General features: G+C 43.1%; 1 protein-coding gene across 3 annotated transcripts; it reads right to left on the bottom strand.

The window, feature by feature from the left end:
* Positions 1-2,728: 2,728 nt before the first annotated feature.
* LSM6 (LSM6 homolog, U6 small nuclear RNA and mRNA degradation associated) lies at positions 2,729-9,883 on the bottom strand. Of its 3 annotated transcripts, none has more exons than XM_066632571.1 (5): positions 9,832-9,883; positions 7,325-7,447; positions 6,287-6,398; positions 4,390-4,503; positions 2,729-2,972 (listed from the first exon to the last, which is right to left on the bottom strand). In XM_066632571.1, exons 3-5 carry the CDS (start codon positions 6,378-6,380, stop codon positions 2,938-2,940), a joined length of 243 nt encoding a protein of 80 aa, XP_066488668.1. In that variant the 5' UTR covers positions 6,381-6,398; positions 7,325-7,447; positions 9,832-9,883; the 3' UTR covers positions 2,729-2,937. The 3 variants fall into 3 exon arrangements, with proteins under 3 accessions (XP_066488668.1, XP_066488670.1, XP_066488669.1); XM_066632573.1 differs by having other exon boundaries at positions 9,814-9,882; XM_066632572.1 differs by lacking the exon at positions 9,832-9,883 and adding an exon at positions 9,477-9,784.
* Between the last annotated feature and the right edge of the window lie 3,352 nt (positions 9,884-13,235).

Below are 13,235 nucleotides of genomic sequence, written 5' to 3'. Positions count from 1 at the left end.
AGTAGAGAGAATGACCTATTAACCAGGATACCAAAAGTTCTCTAGAAGAGAATCACCTTGGTCCAATATCTAGTAAGTAACAAAATAGAAAGTAATAAGGTGAATTTCCTTAGGAAGGGAATTCCACAGCTTCAGCATCACTGCAGAGAAGGCCCAATTCTCCATTCTGCAGCTATTGGAGGTGTTCAAAGCAAGGCCTCCAAGGAAGATCTCAATTCAGCAATAGGTATTTTAATATTCATCATCTTGAAATGCTAATGTTTAGAAATTCACATGGAAGGGTGTTATATTGATCTGGCTCTATGATTATAGAAGAATAAAAACAGATGTACTCCAGTGCTTTGGGTATGGAGAGGATGAATGTTTCCAAATAGGCACTGGGGAGACACTCTGGATAGTTCAGATACTGTTGACTCGCATTTCCATGTATTCTCCCCTTTAGGAAAATGTAATTATAAGGGGTAGCAAAACAGCCTATACAAAGGAAAACTCCTCACTTTTAGTTATTTTTGCTTCAAGTCATGTTTTATATGAAGAGTATCTTCACTTTCATGTCCACAGGAGACATTTTGATCCAATTAGGACATTTGAAAACAGTTGCCACACCTTAACTGTTCAACTAGCCTTTGGCAGACATTCCAAAACCAGTTAAAAAATAGTCTCCACAGGTTAATCCACATCATCCCATCTTTTAAAACAAGGAACTACAATACTTTTAACACTGTATTTAAGTTACTGACTGCAGCAACAAGAAATCCAGGTGCCTCTAGTTTTGTCTGAGAACTGACAACATGTAGCATTTGATTAATTTGCTTGTTTTGGTTTTACATGCACTCCTCTTTGTGGTAAAGGGTTTTTGTTTAAAGCAGACAGTAAAAATGCAGTCCAGTTGTCCTCAGTGCTTTGAGATTAAGCCTTCTTCACTCAATACAGTACTTTCTTTTAAAACAATCTTTATACCCATTGCTGATTACCCTTTCTGGATCAACAACAGAATAGACATGAATCTATATATGTATTCACTTTGCATACAGCCAGATTTAATACATCTAAGGCAGCTCCCATTCCTACTACATGGGGTGTCTTCCTAAACAGAGTGCAGGTGGGAACCTAAATCCTCCAACCATTTTATTGGACAATGCATTTTTGTGCATGTACTTGTCTAGATCAGGGTTCTTGAAGAAAGATGCTGTTTATATAGTTGTGACAGAAGTAAACAACTGCAGGGAAAGAGGTTTCTACTAAGAATTAAAAAAATACACCGCTATAGAGCTTTAAGAACAAAACAAGTTACTTCCCAAAGCCATTTTAGGAAATGATGGGATGCAATACTTTTTGCCCAACCAATAAAATATTGCACAGTGAAATTAAGAGTCCCACACATTTCCTTTAAGAAGTTATTGCTACAAGAAAAAAACTTGGTATTTTTATTTATGATAGGCCTTTCTCAGTCCCTTGTCAAGAAATTATGAAAGCTCACTATAAAATGCTCTCATCTTTGCACACTGTTTAGAGCCATGTTGAATGTTTAAAATAGAGCTATTAATTCCTCTTCTTCAAATGTTACCATTCTTTCTTTGCAATAAAAGCCTTCTAGTACTTGAAATGTGTCAGTATTGCATTCACACAATTGTTTTGGCTCATTCATGCAAAGTGCAAAAAAGTAAGTGCTATTCTTAAAAGCAGCATTAAGAGAATAATAAACTGGATCAGGGTACCCCATGCTGAGGTTTTTTGTAACCTTATACCAAACAGTTCAGCATACTGCATTTATTGACCTTCTTGCTCTAGCTTCCCTAAACCATTTTACAGGGGGGAGGAAAGGGGGAATGTTTTCATAAGCACATCAAAACCAATTTCAAACACTACTTATACTTACCTGTGAGTAAGTCTCATTAAACACAACTGGATTTACTTCTGAATAGTTTGCCATTAAGATTTTAATTATGATCTGAAGCAATTGAGTTTTAACGAAAGTGCTAAACTTTCCCTCTCCTCTTCCATTTTCTCTGGGTAAGAAGCTGGGACATCTAGGTAAACAAATCCTGCCACAAATATCTGAAGGAAAGAAAGTAGTGTACAATGTAAAGGATGGCTAATAGCTATACAGGCTTAAGTTCCTCATTCCAGACCATGGCAACCCCACACAGACCTTCCTTATATGTGTTACAACAAAAACTACCAGACTATTTTATTGCTTACTCTAAAATGACAGCTATGAAATAGTTTCTAGATGTTAGATGTCTATATCCTGCTCTAAATGGCAGCAACACAGATGTATAAAGCCACCCAGTCTGGTGATAATGGGCGGGACAGAAGTTAATTGAAATCAGAAGAGAAAAGAGTTGCTAGGATTTGGAGTGCTGGCACACAAACAGAAAAGCTTCTCACTTGTTTGCTTTTACTTCTAGTTGGCATGACACTAAACCCTGGATTTTCCTTCTATCCTGTTACTTCTTACTGCTTCAACCCCTATTCAAAATTTTTGTTGGTTAAGTTCAGTAAGTAAACAGATGTCTTACCCTATGACTAGAGTTGAAGAAAAAAATTGGGCTGCTTTCTTTCAAACAACCCTCTTTTTTTCTTTTCAGTCACAGAAAATTTTGAAGACAGATTTTTAAGCCTATGCAGCCTAAAAGCAAAGTTTCAGTGTGACATTACTATTTAACCAGGAATTGTTTGTGCAGTAGCCATGACTTTTAAAATAGCTTTACAGAAGAAACACAGATCATGTTCTTTTCCATTTTTATTGCCTTCCAATTTACAACACAAGTAGTATTTCAAACTGAATGCCAGAAAAATGTTCTATTTTATTTTTACATATTAAAAAATATTCATCCTTCCTCACAGGCTTGTAGCTTTACAGCAGAATACAACAAATAAAACAATGTTAAGAAACACAAGTTGCGGTACAAAATATTCCATCTTCAGGAATGCTCACATTCTCCTCTTCTGTGTACTTATATACAAAACTGTTTTGGGGAAAAAAAAGAATTGATACTTTACATAAATTCACTACTGATACATAACAATCTGTGAACTGTAGGAGTAATAACTATTTAATTAAACTTCTAGGACTATGGGCTGGATCCAAAGGTTCCTTTTAACTCACTAGAGAGCTTTTCTGCTTATGTAAGGGCCATTTCACACTTCACAATGACATCAGAAGAGTGAAACTAATTGGCAGCCTAATCTTAACCAACAGCAGGGTCAAGTGGCCAATGGCATATCCTGTGCTGTTAGGAGCAGCAAAATCACTGGCACAAGTCCAAGACGACTCATGTGGGGGGGGGGCTTGAGATGGGGAACAGGATATGCCAGAGGAGGCCTCTGAGGAAGGGAAGCCTCCTCCTGGGCCTGATGTACCCCCTATTCTGCCCTCTTCTACCCCATTACACCCCTCCTCACCCCAGCACCACTCAGCGCAGAACCTGCCTGCAACAGCAGCTACGGCTCCGGATCAGGCATCAGTGGCACAGGCCTTCCTGCCAGCACTACCTACTCATGAGTCATTGCAAACTTGCTTTACAGCATGTTTGTAAAGGTTAAAGCTGCAGCAGCAGCTATTGTGCAGCTACTGCACAAAAGATAATTTTATACTTGCACAACAGCTTGTGCAGCCTGTTACACAAACACAGTAGCATCAAAATTGAAAGAACCTACTTTTGTACCATAAACGCTTTGCAGAGTAGTACTAGTGGCCGTTTCCTTGCTTTGGCCCATGTGTGTATCCAACTGGATAGTAGAAAGCTTAAGTATTTGAAATTACGCTTTAGGTTCCACAGAAAGGAGTATGTCCCTTTTCCAGATACTTCTTGTAATCAGTATGTCCTGGACTACACATATACTATACTTTGTATTTCTAGATCATCAGGAAATATCCCAGTAATTTTTAATTGTCCCTTCCACCAGTCAATGAGACCATCATCTGTAGCAGAAGAGAATTGTTCTAATTTGCAGAAGCAGAAACCACCCAGTCCCTCTCCCTTCCTGCCCAGTTCTCTGGTGCATGCAAAGGAATCAAGGGAAGACCAGGGTCTTATTTCAGCTCCACACAGCTTTGCAGAAGGTAAGTGGCGCAAGTCATCCATACGATTTCACCCTTGTGAAAAGCATCCGAAAAGGAAGGGGGACTTGCAAAATCTCTCCAAAACTGGACAAGACTTGAAACAAAATCCTGCTCGTCACAGACCCCTTTTTATCCCCACTATCCCACCACCAAAAGTTGCACAAGAAAAGCAGCGACCTCCTTTGATACTTCACACCTCCTTCATCCAACCCTTGGAATACTGACTCAGACATTTGTACTTGCCTCTGAAGTATCAGAAACGAGCACTTAAAGCAGCTCAATTTACAAAAGCCAAACCTCTTCAAGCTAAGCATAGTTACCATTGTTGCCTCGTATAAAGGCATCTCCGTATTTATTCTTCAACTGCCCATTTACATACTCTTCAGTCTGTTCCAGTGCTATGTTCATGTACCCATCTAGGCAAGCCAGAACACCTAGAAACATCAAGAGACTCAGGTTGCATAAAACACTTATTTTGTTTTATGAGGTTGTTAAACACTCAGGTTGCATAAAAAATGCTATAATAAAACACATGTCATTACAGAAGTTATTGGACAGGATGAAACACAACTAGTGAAAATGCTGGTTGATTATTGTACAGTTGCTGCTGCACCTTCATTCTTCCTATAAAGCAGGGATGCCCAAACCACGGGGGGGGGGCCACTTGTGGCCCTCAGGGACTCCCAATCTGGCCCACAGGAAGCCCCCAGTCTTCAATGAACATCTGGTCCTCTGGAGACTTGCTGGAGCCTGTGCTGGCCCAATGCAACTTCTCTCAGCATGAGGGCAACTGCTTGACCTCTCACATGAGCTGTGGGACAAGGGCTTCCTCCACTGCTTGCTGTTTCATGTCTGTGATGCAGCAGCAGCAGTGAAGGAGAGGCCAGCCTTGCTTTGTGCAAGGCCTTTTATAGGCCTTGAGCTATTGCAAGACCTTCATTCACTCATATAAGTTCCATCTCTAATATATTCGTTTACGTAAATTTATTCAAATCTGAAATGTAAATTAATTCCTTTTTCCCCGGCCCCCGACACAGTGTCAGAGAGATGATGTGGCCCTCCTGCCAAAAAGTATGAACACCTCTGCTATAAAGTGATGGGCAGTGCAATCCTGAGCTGCTGCCTGGCGTCCAGAGCCGAAGTGGCGCCAAAAATGGTTGCCACTGCATCCTGCACACTCAGCAGGCAATGCAGAGGTTCCTCATGAGAAGGGAACTTTCATCCCCTTTCCCTGGGTAAGATGAGTAGCCCTGCAATGGAGCTACTTGATTCTACAACAACCCAAGGGTCGGCATAGAATTAAGAGCCTCTGTGTCGGGCGGGAGGCCCAACACAGAAGCTCAGAATCCAGTGAAGCAAAGCTCCACTGGGCCTGACTTCCCTCCACCCTGCTCCCTCCCCCCAGCATACCTCCTTCCTTCCCACCCTCTCCCTGCCCTCCCTCCACCTCCCCCCACCCTGAAACACCTCCTCCCTGCCCCACCTATCTCCCCACTGCCTGGCAATTCGTGATCATCAAGTGGTGGAGCACCAGTGTACCACTGGCGCTAACCCAGCGCCAGCCAGCATTCCACTGACACTGATCTCCTTGCCATTTCTGCTTCTGTTCTTCAACTTTCAAGTGGTGATTTCAGCTGCCTAGAAGGGAAGTAGTGTATTACTGAAGCATCCCCTGGCCCTGGTAAACAGTTCACTGTTATCTGCGAGAGAACAACAGTGATCACAATTGGGCTGATAAATCCACAACCAATATATTGAGGGATTCAAGCTAAAGTTATACCTTAAATTTCCACTCTATTACTAAAGGCTTTTGCCTGTAATGACAGTTCTGCAAGATACAAATTGATCATAGATCTCATATGCTCTTTTCCATTTGTTGATTTTTAATTAAGTCACAAACCAAAAGTTGGAGATTTGGGAAACAGTTCTATGGTGCAGGAATCTGAAGAAAGCAGTCAAGCGCCTTGTTTTAAATTAAGTTTCTTGCTGAGGATTCATACCATCATGATCAAATCATGCAGAACACTATTTTCCCCTTCTATACTTTTCAATTACTACCACATAGCTCATTCTAATACCACATTCTCAAGAACAGCAACTGTGCATGAATAACCCCAGATCATGTTTGAATTGTAGGAATTAAAGAATACAAACCTCTTACCTGAAAAAGCAACAAATATATCAAGATGTTTGAAGGAGAAGATAGGAAAAACTTACCTCGATAATCAACTCCAGAATTTAACTTTACAACAACTGGCCTTCCTATAATTTGTTTCAAAAAATCACTTGGGGTTTGTTTCCGCAGACTCATTTTGGCAGACCTGGGAAGCTAAATGAAGAAACAGAAAATGGCTGAAATGCAAACTGGAAACAGATCACAAACAAGCACTCAGCAAACCAAGGCAGTGCAGAGACTCTCAAACGTATTCACTAGGGAAGTCAATATCAAACCAGAGGATAAAACAAAAAATACCTTTTAAAGAGAAGCTTAAAACTGCAGCTCTGTAGACAATGCATAAAATCAAATGCCTGTTAACTACATAAGTTTGATATTCTTAATAAGAAGCTTCGTATACAATTATCCAAAACATCTGTTCACCACTTGACAAAATTCAAAGCAGATACGGCTTCTATTTTTGTGTGTAGTCTTTCTACAGAAGAACTTCACAGTACTGTGGAATTGAGATTGTTTTCATCAGGCTGGATATGGATTATATATAAAAGAGTGAATCTAGGAAAAATACACACATCCTACACTACAGCTATTTAAAGCATTCATTACCATAAGGCTGTAACTCATTGAAAAATAACTTAAGTCATGTCTCAGAAAACATGAAGCTACATTGGCAAGAATGTTCCACAAAGTTTGTCAAATTTGTTCTCTAGCCAGACTAAATAGGCATTGGATTCTTCTGTATTTAGTGCAAATAATCCTTACAAATTCAGTTCCATTCTGCAAATCATTGCTTTTGCAATTGCTTGAGTAAAGCTGCCTTCTAGGAGCATGTCATGGTTTTGGTTGCATTTGCTCAAATAGCACAATATTTGTGATATATTTTTCACAATTTTATTTGTCACAACACTCTTCCCAACTCTGTGCTTCTAGTGAAAGTATGTCCATTTCACAGCTTCTAGAGCAGTGGTTCTCAAACATTTTAGCACCAGGACTAATCACTCAATTAGGCTCCATATAACTTGATTATTCCCAGGGCTATTACAGACAATATTATTGCCTTCAGGAGACTTGAAAATTACCTGTGTTCCGTAGAAGAACCCAAGAAAAAGAAAAGCACACTTGTCTTACTGGGACAGAATCTTCAAGAAGAATAATGAACAGAGATCCACCAGCAGCATTCAGGTTATAGTTCTGTAAGCAAACTGTAAGGAAAAATATGCCTATGAAGAAAAAAAACAGCTAAAGTTCACAGTAACTTAACATTTGACACTTCCACAACTACTTTTTAAAGCTTTTCTGAGAGCTTATATACAACTCACAGAACATTAGCTTTTCAAATAACATTTCTTGCAAAAGAGCACTAGAGATCTAGAATTCTGAACGTCTCTGTGTCACTTGATCAGTCAGTTCTAACTGATTTTCTGTGAGCCATAAAAAGAAAAAAAGCTTTCCTTCTTATGCTTAATGTGCCAATTATTTGTTACATTTACTTTAAAACTTCAAAAGGCCACACATTATTGTGACTGGAGTGTCAGATAAGAATCAGAGACTCATACAAACCCCCCATTCAATCAAGAAGCTGAGGATTAGGAGGGATGGGGCAGAAGAGAAAAGGAGAGAATCACAGGTCATTCTGTGAGCACACTCCTAGCCAGGTCTACTCAGAAGTAAGTCCTATTTTATTCAATGGGACTTACTCTCAAGAAAGTGTAGTTAGGATTGCAGCCTTCATCACAGAGGAAGGGCAGAAAAAAAATGAAAAACATTAGCTCAGAGATGATGCTTCTATGGACTGGCATCAGGCATTCCAGCTCCTTCTGCCCCCTCCATCTATGTCATCAACTGCCAGGAACTAGAAGAAAATGGCATAATTTTAACTGTGTGCCACTTTGGGAGCCAATCTTAGCTTGGGGGGGGCTAATTTACATGCAATTGAGTGCAACAATCAAGAATTTGAGAGAGTAACTTGCATTTGACCTTTGCTTTACTACCACTTGTTAGTGTATCTGGAAAGGACTGCTGTTATTTACATTTATCTTTTCTGGGCTCTTTTAATCACCTTGCTGGTAAAAACTTCCAGAGAAAAAGTTGCATTAGTCAACCAAGGGCCTTAAAGAATACTTTAAAGCAGGGGTGCTCAATAGGTGGATCGCGATCTACTGGTAGATCGAAAGGCAAAATGAGTAAATCACAGAGCCCTGTCTCTCCAAACTGTTAATATGTCAGTTTCGTCTAGTGACTAGACAAAACTGACATATTTAGCTGACACTAAACTGACACTGAAACTGACACTTTAGCTGCTCTTCAGGCATGCAGCAACAAAACTGACGAAACTGACTAGACTCCAGCAGGGGCTCCATACATTAAAGGGGGTGTCTGTCAGACGCTTCCTTCCCCCCTGGTAGATCTCGGGGCCTTGCTGGGTTTCAAAGTAGCTCTCGAGCCAAAAAAGTGTGAGCACCCCTGCTTTAAAGCCTAAACTGGCCAAACACATTAACCGACATGTATGCCCACATGTTCTGACCCTTCCAACTCTTGTTTATCTCCCTAATCAATTGGGGGGGGGGGTCATCCAAACTACTACACATTTAGGGAGATAAGTAGAGAAAAGGGGACAGCAAAGGGAGAAAACAAGAGGTGCACATACATCAATTAATGTGTGTGGCTGGTTCAGCTTCATGTGAACTGGTCCAAAGAGCATTGTAGCATCTTAAACATATTTATGACAGCATAAGCTTTCTCGGTATGCAGCAGACCATGTCATCAGATGCCCAATATGTATAGAAGATTCGTATATGCTTACACACACTCACCATACAAGGGAAACAAGTGTAAATAGGGCCTAAGGCCTTGCAATGCAACACATGCACCTGATGAAGTAGGTTCCAGCCCACAAAAGCACCAGCTATAGGAAGTGCATTATAGTGCAATCCTATACACAGCTGGTGAGGTGTGACTTTAAAGGGCCTCACCGCCAAGCTCATGCACAGGCTGCAACCCAAGTCCCGGCACGATCCTGTGCAAGTTCACTAGGGAATCAGCAGAGTTCTACATCACTGTGTTTAGACCACCACCTGAGGCTGAAATTCCATCCAAACCTTCCTGGGAGTAAGATCCATGGACTCTAATGGGACTTGCTTCTGAGCAGACATGCCTAGGATGGGACTCTCATGCTGCAATTCCACCCACACTTTCCTGGGAGTAAGCCCCGTTGACTACAATGGGGCTTACTTCTGAGTAGTGATGCCTAGGAGTAGGCCGAACCCCTTCCAGGGGGCGACAGCCACCGAGGAGCGCAGTCCCCGGAAGCGAGCCATACGGCTGGCAGGAAAGGCCGCAGCGCGGGGCCGAGGAGCACGTCGCCGGCCCAGTGCTCCGTGGAGGGGCGGCCTGAAGCCAGGCTCGGCGAGCGAGACTGAGGGCTGCCGCGGAAAGGAGACGCGGCTCGCCTTCCAGCTGCGCAGGCCCCGAGGGCGGCCGCCGACTGGAGCGTAGCGCAGCACACGCGCGCCCCCAGCAACCGCCACCCCTCCCTCCAACGGCCGCTGCCCTCAAGAGCGCCGCTCACCCGCCCTCAGCCGCTCACCCGCACGCGCGCCGCCTGTTAGTGGTTCTCGGCTTACTTGGGCGGTCCCCCGGAACACACCGTGATGGGCACTTCGCCCGGCCAATCGGCGCCTTAGGGGTGTCAGTCGCGGCTACGGTGTCCGAGCTCGGCCGCAAACCAGAAAAGCGCGCTGCTCTTCAAGGAACGGGGTGGAGCTTACTCTCTCCCCTGTGCTGCCCGCGCATCCTGCAAGTCCCCTGGCACTGAGTGGGGTCTGCATCCTGCAGGAATCTTGGGTGCCAGTTGCTCTCCTGGGTCAGGGAGGAACAGGGCAAGAAAGGGAGTTAGGCTGCAGTCCTGTTCACCCTTACCTGGGAGTAAGCCCCATTGACTATAATGGGACTTATTTCTGAGTAGACATGCCTAGGATGGGACTCTCAGGCTGCAATCCCATCCATGTTTTCCTGGGAGTAAATCCCATTGACTATAATGGGAGTTACTTCTGCGTAAACATGCATAGGTCTGGGCTCTCAAACCTTTCCTCTCCTTTTGCTTGGCTAAACCAATTGGTTGCATTTGTGCAACAAAGGAGGCCAGAGTAGGGACTTGCTCTTTGTTCTCAGTTCCGGACCATGTTGTTGTTGCCAGCCCAAAATGTTCCAAAGTACAATTCTTGCCTTCATAATGAAATTATTGAAACAATAATAATTGAAATTTTTAAAAAGATATTCTAATAGTGTGTTCAGATCCAAAATGGGCCGAGTGCCTATACCTTTAACCATTGTATAGAAGTGAGATTTGGGGCTGGTGCACCTCAGCCTGGAAAAGTTTAAAAAGCTGCACCTGCCAAAATTCCCTCTTCTATGCAGTGGATAAAGGCATAGGCATTCTGTCCCTGATTTGTATAGAAAATATTTCTTTACCCAGTGTGTAATTACTCTGTGGAACTCCTCGCCACAGGACGTGGTGATGGCATCTGGCCTGGATACCTTTAAAAGGGGATTGGACAAATATCTGGAGGAAAAGGCCATCACCTGTGATGGATTTGTGCAACCTCCTGATTTCAGAAGTGGGCTACCTCAGAATGCCACATGCAAGGGAGGACACTAGGATGCAGGTCTCTCGTTGTCTTGTGTGCTGTCTGAGGCATTTTGTGGGCTACTGTGAGATACAGGAAACTAGACTAGATGGACCTTTGCCTGATCCAGCAGGATTCATCTTATGTTCTTATGTATCTGGTCTCCCTAGTAATAAAATGCTTTTTGTTCGGAATCCTCTTGTAATCAAGACAGTGGACTACACTGCTACTTTCACCAGAGCTTGGAGAGCAGACCAAGGCAGTGCTACGGAAGTTTACTCAGAACTTCTAAACTCTACTGAGTAGAAGGAGGCTTATTTCCAAAGAAATGTGCATAGGGCTGAGGTCATATGTCTGGGAGTAAGTCCAAATAAGCACAATTGAATTTACTTGTGAATAAACACAGACTGAGCCATCCACTTAAACTCAGTCACCTGTTCTGAAACTCTTAGGTAGCTTGATCCTGCAAAGGTTATTCAGAAATGTCTTACTTATTGCATTGCAGTGGGATTTACTCTCCAGTAAGTGTGCCTAGAACAGTAAAATTTTCAAACATTTTAGCACCAGGACCACTTTTTAGAAAGACTATCTGTCAGGACCCAACAGAAGTGATGTCATGGCTGGAAGTGACATTATCAATGTAGGTTTTAAACCTAAACCATGATCAGGCAAAGGTCCCATTACACAGCATGCTCTTGCTATTATATTGCATAGCTTGGACTCCAAACGTTCCAGATCAAAAGTCAAAGCAGAACATAGATTTGGATCCTTCTCTAACTACACAGCCCTCCGCCCTTTCTAGCAAAGCACTATGCCTCTCTCCCACCAGAAGCCCCCCACCCACCCAGCAGCTCTGTACCCTGTATTTTCAACTCTGTATTTTCAGTGGAAGCTGAGCTAGGTGCTATGCAACCCAACCAACCCACAGTTTGAGAAACACTGGCCTAGAGCAGTGGTTTCCAAAATGGTGGGTCACGACCCACCACTGGGAAGCAAAACTGGGTCATTCCCCCTTAAGGGAAGGCCATCACCAACCCCCAGGTAAGGGGGAAAGCCCTTGGGTCCCTGCAATGTTGCAGCACCTTGGTACACCACCCTGTCCCAGGCCCCGACCCTGCAACCACATACCTGGGGTTCCAAACTCCAAGTAGGACTTTGGGGACTGCTGGCTTAGAGGATTACAACCTTGTGCTCATGTGTCATGCCAAAGTGATTAGTTTGTGTGGATTGCAACTGGGATTGTAAACTCTGGAGAGGAAAAAATGCCTGTGCCTGGGCAAGGCTTGAGAACAGACTCCTCCAGGTCAGCAAGTGGACGCCAGAAGTGGTCCCATGGTAGAGTCTGAGGTATAGTCCAGTGGTTTTAAATGAGTCAGGTACACTGCCATTTTAGGTGTGTCCAGGGCTGGAACCTAGCAGAACATTGCACAAAATTTGATTAATCATGGAGAGTGCACTGTTACTAGCAAACAATTGCTACTGGAATCCATGCTGACACCAGCTTGCAGGAAGTCCTGGGTCAAAACCCTGATCTGAGCCTCCCCAGGTTTCTGGTGATGGGCATTGGCCATCTCCCCCCACTTTCTCCATCCACATATGGCAAGGGGAATCTATGGTGTTTGACCAATGCTGGGGAGTGTGGAGGTAGATACAGTCTCCTCCCATGTCTCCTCCCATGGATGTGATCCTTTGGTCAGCGCCTAACATGGATGTCATACATCTCTGACACCACTGCCAGCTCGAGGGAGGGGAGAGTGAATGACCTTCACTTTGCTTTTCTGGCTATTATTCCAAAAGGAAAATCTTCAGCTAGACTCTTGTTTCCTTCCTGGTCAGTTCCAAGTCTCAACAATCAAACCATTTGTCTCGTATCCTTTTAGGAAGTACCAAAGGGCAGCACTAAGTTCCCAAAGAGAGACCATGTAAGATCAATGTCTATGACAATTGCAAGAATCTTTGTGCGCCTGTAATTTATTTATTTAAAACATATGTCCCACTTTTCCCCTTCCACAAAAGAGGAGCTCAGGACTGCTGCCAATGTATTTAAAACAGCATCATAAAATGAAAAAATTCATTTAATATTTGCAACAAAAAGTACATAACACACACCCCAAAAATTAAAACAATGTAATGAGGAGGAAATAGGACAGATCAAGATGAATCAGTTCCCAACTTTAATGAAACAAAAATGGTTTCAGCTGCCACTGGAGAAATTAAAGTAATGGAGCAAGTACGTAGGTGGTATGATGGAGCCACCTAGGGGCATGGATTTCCATGCCTTGGGTGCCACTTGCACATGTTGCTGTCAAATGCACCTCAGCCAAAAGTAGTAGAAACCTCTTGGGGGAGGGCCTTCAAGAACTCT

The sequence above is a fragment of the Tiliqua scincoides genome, chromosome 6, assembly GCF_035046505.1.
Source record: "Tiliqua scincoides isolate rTilSci1 chromosome 6, rTilSci1.hap2, whole genome shotgun sequence".
In the NCBI taxonomy this organism is placed as follows: domain Eukaryota; kingdom Metazoa; phylum Chordata; class Lepidosauria; order Squamata; family Scincidae; genus Tiliqua; species Tiliqua scincoides.
Note: the sequence above shows the minus strand (reverse complement) of the source record. Positions and strands in the feature narration are given on the sequence as shown.